The sequence below is a fragment of the Danio aesculapii genome, chromosome 16 (assembly GCF_903798145.1).
Source record: "Danio aesculapii chromosome 16, fDanAes4.1, whole genome shotgun sequence".
In the NCBI taxonomy this organism is placed as follows: domain Eukaryota; kingdom Metazoa; phylum Chordata; class Actinopteri; order Cypriniformes; family Danionidae; genus Danio; species Danio aesculapii.
Window position 1 is genome coordinate 41,499,607 of NC_079450.1, and position 13,327 is coordinate 41,512,933.

At 35.7% G+C, this 13,327-nt stretch overlaps 1 protein-coding gene across 3 annotated transcripts; it reads right to left on the minus strand.

Moving 5' to 3' along the window:
• Positions 1-896: 896 nt before the first annotated feature.
• nppcl (natriuretic peptide C-like) lies at positions 897-4,808 on the minus strand. 3 transcript variants are annotated; one of them, XM_056475565.1, is made up of 3 exons: positions 4,567-4,808; positions 1,657-1,876; positions 897-1,572 (listed from the first exon to the last, which is right to left on the minus strand). In XM_056475565.1, exons 2-3 carry the CDS (start codon positions 1,753-1,755, stop codon positions 1,273-1,275), a joined length of 399 nt encoding a protein of 132 aa, XP_056331540.1. In that variant the 5' UTR covers positions 1,756-1,876; positions 4,567-4,808; the 3' UTR covers positions 897-1,272. The 3 variants fall into 3 exon arrangements, with proteins under 3 accessions (XP_056331540.1, XP_056331541.1, XP_056331539.1); XM_056475566.1 differs by having other exon boundaries at positions 1,657-1,879; XM_056475564.1 differs by having other exon boundaries at positions 1,657-1,786; positions 4,567-4,807.
• Between the last annotated feature and the right edge of the window lie 8,519 nt (positions 4,809-13,327).

The window sequence follows — 13,327 nt, forward strand, 5'->3', positions numbered from 1 at the left end:
TAAACCATTTATTATATAAAGCAGTGTTTATATAACACTGCATGTTTGGATGTCTCCTTTGTCTATCACACCTATTAAAGGTTGTTCAGTCTCTGCTAATGAGCTGATGATCTGAATCAGGTGTGTTTGGTTAATGAGACCTAGAAAATGTGCAGAGCTGGTGGTCTTCCAGGAACGTGGTTGAGAAACACTGGTATAAAGGACAGAGATATCAGACTAAGTGAATGTTAAACAGGGTTATATCCAGATACTTATTACTTGTAGCTATTCATAAAACACTATTCAGTGCAGAAAATGTATTCCTATAAAATATGTAGATCAAGTTAAGATTTTACACCTAAACATAGAAAGGATTGTTCAAGCTATAATCCTAACGCCTACACCAACATTTCATAGGCTGATTTAGATGAAAGAAATGGAGACATGCTGTTCTCAAATCATTCAGTGTTTGTGGAAGCTTACAAACTCCTTCTCAGCACTCAAAGAGGATTCCGCTTCAGTAAAATGAAAAGTGGTGCAGTTTAAGTACATTTTCAATAATAAAAAAAATTAAATCCATTTACAAAAACTGTTAATTATGTCCATGAGCAATTAATATTTTTCATTAAGATTAAATATCTGGCACATACACCTCAATAAACCCTAACTGCCCACGCATCATCACAGAAGAACGTGTTTCAGCCTGTGTGTCCTTTTTCAATGAGAGCTGATTAAGACTCTAAGAGCTAATTAAGATTCTTCCATTAGCATATTTGCAGAAAAAAAGATATGTATGCTGAAACAGGTGGAACTCCTTGATTTGCAGTGTGTGGGAGAACACATGGCTTTAGAAAAGCATAATACAAACACACAATAATATGCACAGAATGCACAAAGAAATATGACATGGGATCAAATTTTATTCGTGCAAAAAGTACAGGTGAGGAGAATATATTTATGTTCTATAAATCATGCATTTAGAGACTCTTTGAGACATATGAATACTATAGTAAACTACAAGCAGAATATCAAAATGAGGGTCATAAATCATCTACATCTCAAGGAACAAGTAAAACACTCTGCTACCTTTATTAAGAAATAAATATGCAAATACAGTTAAACAACGTCACCTTAAATTCAATGTAAAAAATAAGTATATTGAGACACAGTTGAATGAATTTGTCCACCTACAACTTTGTACACTATTTTCACAGGGTCCCAGACTAGACCAGCACAGAGTTTTGCAATCTAAGCAGGACAACAGTCATTTTATATCAATTTCTGAGTTCATTATTAGCAGCCGAGGCCACTCATAGAGCCGATGCGGTCCAGTTTCAAGCCAAAACAGCCTCGGTTCCACCCCCTCCGCAACCGATCCGGTGGAGCTCGCTTCTGATTGGCCAAAGCCCCCTTTAAAAGGCGAAGCCAGGCGTTCTCACTCTGCACCGGTATGTCAATCCACTTGGGATATTCTGCAACCTTTAGCCCAGAGCTGAAGGTCTGCACGGGCTCTTCCGATTGGTCACTTGTGAGGTTTTCAAGATCATCAAGGGTTAAAAGGTCATTGTAGCGCTCAAGGAACTGTTCGATGACCTGCGTTGTAGACACAGAAAAATATGTTACCATCACTGTTTAATACTTTAAAATATATGTAGAAGCATGGCTGAGGAAGCCCACCTGCATGGCTTTGTCAGGGGTGTGAAGGGCTCGGGTACTGCTCGGAACCGGATTGGCCAAAAGGATAAGAAGCACCACAAACACAGAGGAGCACAGCATAGTGCAAGTGATATTGGCCCCAGATACACCACTAATGCGAGGGGATGTGGATAGATTTAGATGAAAAGATTTAGATAGATATGCTCAAACACAGAAGCATGGAAATATAAACGCAAGCATTCTGCTGAAAATAATATAAAGGGCAAAGAAACACAAAAACAAAGAAAGAGGTTAGTTTGTATTCTGCATTAAACCATTCTAAATCAATTTAGATGAACAGCCATTGTAAAATATTTGTTGGTATCCTAGAGCATAGTGTTACAGTCAGGGATGGGTAAAAATACATTGAAATGTATCTTAGAATAAAATACCAAATACCTTAGTTTTAGGTGTATCAAAATAAACTACAAAGTACAGCAGTCACAATGTGTATCAAAATAAAATACATTATTTTGTATTCTAAAAATACAAAAAAATACATTTATAATGACATTTCTTTGTAAATCATCCATCAATTAGACCTATTCGATCAATGCCTTCCCCATTAAACTGACTCTGTGAAGTAAATAATGTTTGATAGCAAATGTGGCCAGTAAAATTGCCCTCATCTCTGTACAATGATTAGTCAACCTCTTAATATTTTTAAAGGGTGTTAATTAAAAAATTTTGTTCACATAATTTTTTAGAAATGTAGTTTTTTTTTTACTGAACTTTTCAATGCTAAATTCAAAACTAAAAACTGTATTAGGTGTTTATGATTATTAAATATTTTTGTTCCATATGTTGTGACATCTTAAGGCTTACATCCGTCCTCTTCATTAACTATACAGTGGACCTACTGATCAACTACTGGCATTTGAAACAGCCAATGAAGTATTGTAGGAATTGCCACTGTAGGACTTACTTTTATGTTGTTTGACTTACATTGAAATGTATTTTAAAATAAAATACCAAAAATACCAAATACCAAAAACCTTAATTTTAGGTGTATAAAATTGTGTATTCTAAAAAATACAACAAAATACTTTTACAAAGAAGCATGACATTACTTTGCAAATCTTCTATCAATTAGACATATTCAATCAATCCCTTCCCCATTAAACTGACTTAGTGAAGTAAACAATGTTTGATAGCAAATGTGGCCAGTAAAATTGCCCTCATCTCTGTACAATGATTATTCAATCTCTTAATATTTTAAAAGGGTGCTAATTAAAAAAAATTGTTGTGTACTGTTGTGTATACAAGCTGTTTTTGGTGTTTTTGATTATTAAATATTTGTGTTTTATATGTTGTGACATCTTAAGGCTTACATCTTTCCTCTTCATTAACTATACAGTGGATCTATTGATCAACTACTGGCATTTGAAACAGCCAATGAAGTATTGTAGGAATCACCACTGTAGAACTTATTTTATGTTGTTTGTTTTACCCACAAACATTTTGAAATACATGTATCATAAATACTGCCCATCCCTGATTACAGTTTAACAGAAATTGGGTCAATCTCACAAATAAAGCATGAATCCAGGTCACAATGCACAATAATATACAGCTGAAGTCAGAATTATTAGCCCCTCTGAATTATTAGCCCCCTGTTTATTTTTTTTCCGCAGTTTCTGTTTAATGGAGAGAAGATTTTTTTCAACACATTTCTAAACATAATAGTTTTAATAACTCATTTCTAATAACTGATTTATTTTATCTTAGCCATGATGACAGTAAATAATATTTTACTAGATATTTTTCAAGACACTTCTATACAGCCTAAAGTGACATTTAAAGACTTAACTAGGTTAATTGGCTTAACTAGGCAGGTTAATTAGGCAAGTTATTGTATAATGATGGTTTGTTCTGAAGACTATCAAAAAAAAATTGCTTAAAGGGGCTTATAATTTTGACCTTAAAATGTTTTTAAAAAAATTAAAAACTGCTTTTATTCTAGCCGAAATAAAACAAATAAGACTTTCTCCAGAAGAAAAAATATTATCAGACATACTGTGAAAATTTCCTTGCTCTGTTAAACATTATTTGGGAAATATTTAATAAAGAAAAAAAAAAAAAAATGAAAGGGGGGCTAATAATTCTGACTGCAACTTTATATTCCTAAGGGAACGTTTTTCCATTAATATATATATATATATATATATATATATATATATATATATATATATATATATATATATATATATATATATATATTTTTTTTTTTTTTTTTTTTTTTTTTTTTACATTATTTTTACGTTAATACAGTATTACTGTCTGTATTTGACTAAAAGGGACTTTTAATTCAGTACAAAGACATCACAACAAATACTGATTCTATGTTTAAACACCTCAAAATATAAAGCTTGCAAGCATTATGGGTTGCATCAACTCAAATATGTTTATTATATGGAATAAACAACCTTTGGGTTGCAGTTCAGTTATAAGCAGCTGGGCTTGTCCATGCTTTACAAAAATATAGTTGTAAACAACCATGCGTTTTTTTTTTAGTTGAGTACATTATTATAATTATTATTATTTCACAATTGTTTTTATATTTATATTATATTACAATTTCTTTTTTGCAATGAAATGCATTTTTTTTTAATAAAAATGTCATTGTAAAATAAATATTTTAAAAAATATATTTATAATTTACATTTTTGAAAAAAAAAAAGTGCCATAGATATGTTCTTGTCAGGTTTCATGAAATTAACCCTTATGCTAAAATAATGAAATGATGTTTATACAAAGATTTTATGTTCATAAAGTAATGAAGACTGTACTTAAATCAAATTAAATTAAGTTTTCATGGTGAAATTCTACACCATTTTGCAAAGATTTTCACATGATATTAAAAAGATAAAGTTTAGAAATTGTTTTACTCACCACTAAGAGTTCGAAGATCTTCTAAAATATCTGCCTGAATGCTTTAGTCCTGCTCCATCCCGTCTCTCTCTCTCATGCGTTCAGTTTTTAGCACCTGCTAGGAGCATCCCTGTCTTTCTCTCTTCCTTCCTCTGAGTGCAAGAATTAGATTAAATGTGAGTGGTGTTTATATGTCAGTGTGTGTGTTTGTGTGAGCTGAGGGAGTATGTTATTAGCGTAAAGATGAGGTGTCTATATATGCTTTACCAGTCCCCCCTTTTGCTCATTCAACACACACCTCTTTTCCCTCCCTTTTCTCTCTCTCCTTCTCACGGATTCATATACGCAAATGCACCTTATTTTCTCCATGCCTCTGGGATGAAGTCAGAGGTACGGAGGGGGTGTTTGATGTTGTCTGGGTGATCAGGCAGGGGATGCCACCTTCTGCCTGGAATATGACATCATATGGACGCAATTGCAAAAGACGTCGTGACACAAATGCAGGGCACCACAACCAGGTGTTGTCTCTCCTTCTGCCTTGCATCAAATGATCTCATCCATTCTTTCTTCCTTTCTCGTTTATCCATCTCCTCACATCCTTCTGTTTGCAAGGTGTGACTTTAGCTGCCAAAAGCACCATGGGCTGGCAGAATATTGTATCTTTTGAGAGTACGCCAACACTTTTTAGTGGACTTAACTCAAGGAGATATATAGAGCTTTCAGTGTCTGTTTGGATAGGAAAGAGACATTTTTTTTGCAGTTCCTGTATCATACGATTATGCATACGAGCCTTAAACTCATGTTTGATGGCCATCATCTGAATTATGTTGCTATTAAAGTTGTTGCTAATTATGTTGTTATTAAAGTGCATTTGCAGTAAAGGTCACTTAGTTAACATGAAACCTGGATTTTTTTGTTTCACCCCATTAATCCTCTTCTGTGGGTCACTGTGAGAAAAGTCTTTCCTTTGCTTTTTTCCTCTCTCTGTGAGTGCCATCACAGACTGCCAGTGCCATCTGCTTACTGCTCCCACCGACCTCAGAACATAATACTAGCCACATACACACACACATAGATGTTCATATGTAATAATATCAGTGTGTTAATAGTGTCACAATATTCTCTTGCATAAGTAATCATTTACTATGAATATTTATATATTAGAAACACATTTGCAGAATTGAAATATTTTAATAATTTATCTTTATTTCTATAGTGCTTTTACAATGTAGATTGTGTCAAAGTAGCTCAACAGATTCATTCATTCATTTTCTTTTTGGCTTAGTCCCTTTATTAATCTGGGGTCGCCAACTTATCCAGCACGTGTTTTACGCAGCGCATGCCCTTCCAGCTGAAACCCATCTCTGGGAAACATCCATACACACTCATTCATACACATACACTTCAGACAATTTAGCTTACCCAATTCACCTGTACCGCATGTCTTTGGACTGTGGGGGAAACCGGAGCACCCAGAGGAAATCCACGCGATCGCAGGGACAATATGCAAACTCCACACAGAAATACCAACTGACCCAGCCGAAATACCAACTGACCCACTGCATCGCCCAGCTTAACAGTATGTAATAGATTACATTTAAGTATTATGATATAAAGTTGAAGACATAATTATTATCACTGTTGTGAAATGATAATTCTTTTATAGATTTCCCAAGTGCTGTTTCATAGAGAAGTTTATTCAAGACGTTTTAAAACATAATAGATTTAATAAATTGTATAATAACTTATTTCTTTTATAATTGCCATGATCACGGTACATATTATTTTATCAGCTATTTTGGAAGATACTAGGATTCACTTTAAATGCTATTTAAAGGCTTAAGGTTAATTATACAGGTATGTGCCAAAAATAGAATATTGAGGGAAAGTCCATTTATTTCAATAATTAGTTTAAAAAAGTAAAACTTGTGTGTTATTTTAGTTCACTACACACAAAGTGAAATATTTCAACCCTTCATTTGTTTCAATTTTAATTATTATGGATTAAAGATGGGAAAAAACTCAAATCTAGTATTTAGAACATCATGACAAAGTTCAACATTGTAGGCTCCCAGTGTTTCAATCTGGTCCATTAATAAATGCAATGGCTTGAAATTGTCTCAGTCTGGCCCAGTAGGGTTCAGAATCATGGGTGAGATTTATGACTTGACGGTTGTTCAGAAGAACATCATGGGAACCCTCCATAAGGAGGAAAAGTCTCAAAAGGAGATGGATGCTCACAGAGTGCAGTCATTCATTCATTTTCTTTTCAGCTTAGTCCCTTTATTAATCTGGGGTCACCACAGTGGAATGAACTGGCAACTTATCCAGCATATGTTTTACGCAGCCGATGCCCTTCCAGCTGCCCAAATCACTGGGAAACATCCATACACACTCATTCACACACATACACTACGGACAATTTAGCCTACCCAATTCAACTGTACCGCATATCTATGGACTGTGGGGAAAACCGGAGCACCCAGAGGAAACCAACGCGATCACAGGGAGAACATGCAAACTCCACTCAGAAATGCAAACTGACCCAGCCAAGGCTTGGACCAGCGACCTTCTTGCTGTGAGGCGACAGCACTACCTACTGCGCCACTGCGTCATCTCACTGAGTGCAGTATCTAAGTATATTAATAGAGTGTTAAGAGGAAGGGAAAATGTGACTAGAAAAGGTGCACAAATATGAGCGCAGCCTTGAGAGGATTGTCAAGCAAGGGTGACTGAGGCTGGAGTCAGAGCATTAAGAACCACCACAAACAGATGTCTGCATGACACGGGTTACAGTTTTAGAATTCCATGTGTCAAGACACTCACAAACCAAAAATGATGTTAGAAATGTCTGTGCTGGGCTAAAGAGAAAAAGTACTGGTCTGTTGCCCAGTGGTTCCAAGTCCTCTTCTCAACTGAAAGCAAATTTTGTATTTCATTTGGAAATCAAGATCCCAGAGTCTGGAGGAAGAGCGGAGAGACACAAAAGTCAAGCTGCTTTATGTCCAGTGTGAAGTTTCCACAGTCAGTGATGGTTTGGAGAGCCATGTCATTTGCTGGTGTGGGTCCATTGTCTTTCATCAAGTCCACAGTCAACACAGCTAGGATGTTTTAGAGCACTTCATGCTTCCTGCTGCTGACAAGCTTTTTGGAGAGGATGATTTTATTTTCCAGCTGGACTTGGCACCTGCACACAGTGCCAAAGCTACCAGTACCTGGTTTATGGACCATGGTATCCCTGTTCTTAATTGGCCAGGAAACTGACTGAAAACCCCTTGTTAAACCCCACTGAATAGCTATGGGCTATTGTCAGGAGGAAGATGAGGGAACAGGGACCCCGAAATGCAGACGAGCTGAAGGCTCAAAGCAACTTGGGCTACCATAACAACTCAACTGTGTCAAAGGCTGACCGCTTCCATTCCCCACCACCTTGATGCTGTAATTAGTGCAGAAGGAGGCCTAACAAAGTACTGAGGACATAATACAGTACATTAACAAAATTTCAGAATGCCAACATGTGTTTAAGATGCTTTTTTATTGGTCATATGAAATATTGTAATTTTGTGAAATACTGGATTTGGGATTTTTTCATCTTTAATTCATAATCATTAAATTGAAACAAATAAAGGCTTGAAATATTTCACTTTGTGTGTAGTAAACTAATATAACACACAAGTTTCACATTATGAAACAAATTATTGAAATAAATGGACTTTCTCTCGATATTCTTTTTTTTTTTTTTTTGGCACATACTGTACCTGCAGGCAAGTTAGGTTAATAAGGCAAGTCATTGGATAAAAAAGCAATAAAAAAAACAAAACAATTGGTTCCAAACAAAAAAAGTTGTGCTTGCACCGGCCAAATTGTTTCTTCATTTCAGAGATGTAGTAGAGGACAAAAGGACAATATTAACTTTAGTTTCTATATTAGATTATTCAGTTTTAGATTAGTAATGTACATGAAGCTAAGTACTTCATTTAGACAACGATTTTCTCACTATTTAGATCAGGTGTGTCCAAACTCGATCCTGGAGGGCTGGAGAGTTTAGCTCCAACCCTAATAAAACACACCTGAACCAGCTAATGAAGTTCCTATACATATACTAAACTTCCTGTCAAGATGTATTTAAATGTGTCAGTGAAAACACTAAATAAAACTTTTCTTTGTAATTTTGTCAAAAAAATTCACAGAGAGAATTAACAAATCATAGATTCATGATTTCATTACAAAATATCTCTTTATAAATATATAAGTATAACTTTATAAGTATATAAATAACATTCAGCTCCTAAAGCTTCTGAAATCCTGAAATTGTATTAAACATTAAATTTAAATTGTAAAAATTGACATTTTAAATATATAAAATAAACTTTTTTCTAGTAAAATCAGTAGTGGCAGCACAGTGGCTTAGTGGTTAGCACTGTCCCTTGACAGCAAGAAGGTTGCTGTTTTGAGTCCCAACTCAGTGGCCATTTCTGTGAAGAGTTTGCATGTTCTCCTTGTGTTCGCGTGGATTTTCCCCCACAGTCCAAAGACATGTTGAATTGGGCCTAAACTAAATTGAAGTAAATTGACCACAGTGTATGAGTGTACACGTTTGAATGAGAAAGTGAATGGGTGTTACCCAGTACTGGGTTGCACCTGGAAGGGCATCCGCTACGCAAAACAAATGCTAGATAAGTTTGTGGTTCATTCTGCTGTGGCAACCCCTGAGACTAAACTGAAGAAAAATGAATGAATGATTGAACTAATAAATCAGTGGACCTTTGATTATAGTTGTAGACTTGTCTTGAAGCCAAAAGTGACAACTATTTTAATTAATAAGCAAAGACAATATGTGTTGATTTAGTGTCATAACCCAACACAATAATTTTAGATCCCCAGAGAACACAATATACTCTTATTATACAACAAACACACAGCACTAACACAACAATAGTCTAAGAGCTATTCTAGAAAAATCACACACAGCGCTGAAGTATCCCTGGCTTCATAAAAGCATCAGTGTCCAGAGAGGAGCTCTTGTGTTTGAACAGGTTGAAGTCAGTTTTTTTACTGTTATGTACCTTGTCTGAGTTTCTCACACAGTGAAGGATCGCAGGTTTATCCAGCCAGCTGCTGCCATCAGAAACCAATCCAGCAGAACTTAGCGACAGAAGTATTTACAAGATAGAATTACTTTAGTTACATACAGTACTTATTTGCTCTTTTCACAGATGAGTCATGTTAAAATGTACTGTATTTAATACAAGAGTCGTCAAAATGTCAGGGTTTTTGTAAGAAGAAGTAATAATTTGATCTGATCTGAATCTCTAAAGTGTAATTATGTTGAGGATTAAATATTATTTTTACTAAGCATTACGGAAATTATAATGAACCCTCAACCAGAGAGCACTCCTCCCGACTCTACATTTACTTTCCCATAGCCCACTGCACTAATGACTTCACCTGTTTACCATTACTTTGACTATATAAGCTGCTATCTAATGCGAGTTGTTCACACCATGATTTTAGCCTTGATTTTTGCTTGCTGACAGGTTTTCTGTTGTGAACTATTTACCATGCTAAATATCTGGAGCTGCTGGCGATTCAAAATCATGCTGTGTGAATAATATCTGACAGAAAAACACATCAGCAATGACAAACAGCCAATGAGAGAGCAGGATACAGGTCAGTGGAGAGTTTGAGGAGTTATAGACCACAGTATAAGAATAAATAACATTAACAGCAACAAAGAAACATTTGCTTGATCAGCTGCAGTAGCAGTACATTGCAAAATAATTTATTGACCTCCAATTTTTTTCTTTCATTGCACAACAATCATTAATCGATGTATCTCCCCGAACATTTCTTCCTCCATACATCTTTTTTCTTTTTGCTCTTTCACTGTAAACATCACTCAGGGCACAGACCATTTGAATGGCAAATTATTATTTAAAACATTTATTGCAGAATACCATTTCCAGTCTTGTGCATGAATGAGTGATCTTATTACTGCTTATGTGCATTTGTGAAAATAAATAAATTGTTTACAACCACTTAACATAAAAAAATGAGTAAATCCAAGGAATCATCTTTGAATATTTTTTTTTCAGTGAAGGAGTGCCATGCTGCTGAAGAATTTTCCCTCTCCTGTGGTTTGTAATGTAATGGGCAGCACAAATGTCTTGATACCTCAGGCTGTTGATGTTGCCATCCACTCTGCAGATCTTTCGCATGCCCCCATACTGAATGCAATCCCAAACCATGATTTATTCCTTGACCAAACTTGATTGATTTCGGTGAGACTCTTGGGTCTATATGGGTTCCAATAGGTCTTTTGCAATATTTGTGATAACTGGGATACAAGTTAACAGATGATTCATCGAAAAAAAAAATCTACCTTCAACCACTTTTCCGAATGATCAACTAGAAGTCTAGTTAATATTTGTTGCTTCTACAACTGGACAGCACTTTTGTCAGGTTGTGTATACTGTCTACAGTCAGAGGGAGTACAGATTCACAGGCTTGAAGAGAAGATGGCCAATAAGACTTTTTTTGGGCTCTTTCATACTAGCTACAGCCATCTTGAATGTACCTCTCAAGGTGGGGAACTATGGAGAGAGATCAGTTGACAGTTGAAGAACTCTTCATTGGAACAGAGACAATGGCATTCATCAGTAATGCAGAGCTCACTGTTTCTTTCAGTGAGTATATTACTGTGTAGTTTTTTTATAGTTTTGATTTCATCTTTTAACAGCCTGGGATAACTCTTATAGTGTACCTGAATTTATTGCTATTTTTATCTAATTCATTTATCTAACATATTGTTGTTTTTACTATTCCACTTGACTCAAACTCTTGAAGGACCTGAGAGTACTGGACACCGCATCTTGGCTTGCTATTTCTCAAGGTATAGGTAGAGATTACAATTAATTAGTTATATCAAGCATTGCTTGATTTACATAAATCAGCAGTGTTCAGTTAGCAACACTATACTTTTTTTGTTTACAGTCACAAGGCCCTGTTCCCTCAGTTGAACATGAATGAGGACAGGCTGATAGAGGAATTTGTTGACCACCAGGTGACAGATCTCCCAAAAGCAGACAGAAATGATAGATTCTGGGGCCATAGGACGTGAGGTTCAGTGAGCTTACAAGATGTATGAAAGCTTCATTATGCATTCCTCACAGGAATGCCAGATCTGAAAGGGTATTTAGTATGGTCTGAAATATTGTTACAGAAAATAGAATGGCATTGATCAACAGTACAGTTTGTGCTTCACCACACTGGTCAAGTTCACAAATATACTCCTCAAAAAGGGTTAAGGAATGGAAAGTCTGCAACTTATGTGTATAACAGGTTTATTGATGCAAGAGAGCCCCAGAATTTATAAAATGGTATCCATTCACTGGAATACTAGTCTGTAAGTATGTGGGGGGAGGGGCATTTTGGGATGGGAGCAGGGCCAGTTAGTCCCTTATTTTCAAAACCCAGTGTTGACAGGTATGTAATAAATATATTATGAATACATTAAAACATGTGCTTGTTTGTTGTAAAAATTCGTAATAATGACAAAAAAATACTAATTTGTGGATCTCCTTACTTCTGGCTGCAGCTATCCTGCCGTTGTGGCTGGTGTATTCTGGGAAATTTCCTTACATCTTGGTTTCGAGTGTGGTCCTGAAAAATCTTCGTTCAAAGGGCTATCTACCCCTTCCACTTAGCCCTACGCCTTCAAGCTAAAGAAAATTGGGACGAGGAATTAAAGAGAAAAGGGAAGGGCTAGGGGTAGAATAGGGATTGGGCCTACATTATACCTACAATGTTTATTTCAAGTGAAAGGCCTAAATAGTTATTCATGTTGATATATTTGTTAAATGGTCGTCTTATTACAATACAATACAAAGCATATTCACTTCATCTATGTTAAGCTGCTTTCTGAAATGGAATGAAGCCTAGTTCTGGCTTCATTCACATCATACCATTGGATAGATTTTGCATATGCTTCAAGATGCTTTTAGGCTAAAGCTTTCCTGAACCTCCACTGTAAAATTTGGAGGCTGGAGAATGCTGGACGTTCTCCACAATGGACATCAAGCATTCTCCAGCCTCCGGCACCTAGACTGCAGCCCTACACAAGAAGTTTGGTCAGAGGAGAAATGGTTGTGCCCTGAGCCTGGTTTCTCTCAAGTTTTTTTTTCTTCACTTTCATCAATTGGTGAAGTTTGTTCCTCGCCTCTGGCTTGCTGGGCTGGGACTTGTAGAGCTGCGCATCGATGGATTTGCTCTTGAGTGTTTGCGCTTTCAGCAGTGAAATTTAAACCACACTGAACTGAACTAAACTGAACTTCAACTCTGAAAACTGGACTGACACAGTTTCAATTTACTAAAATTTCTACGTTAACCTGCTTTGAGACAATCTACATTGTAAAAGCGCTATAGAAATAAACATGAATTAAATAGAATTTTTGTTTTTAATAACTGTTACATGACTAACCTGAGACATTTGTTTAATTAGTTGGAAAGTTTACTAGGATGGAAATATAGTGACAATTCTTTCAAAAGAAATTACATACTTTCATGTAGGAATTGATTTCTTAACTCTAATACAATTAGTAATATCTGTATAATATAATATTATGTTTATGTATATTATAAGCAATTTCATAGGTATGCAGAATGATTTCAAAAGTTTAGCCAAGTAGCAGAGCATGAATACAGACTCACACGCTGAAGTAAAGATGTCTGCTTCTTGCAGACAGCAGAAGGTGCTCTTATTTTATATAACACACTCACCAAA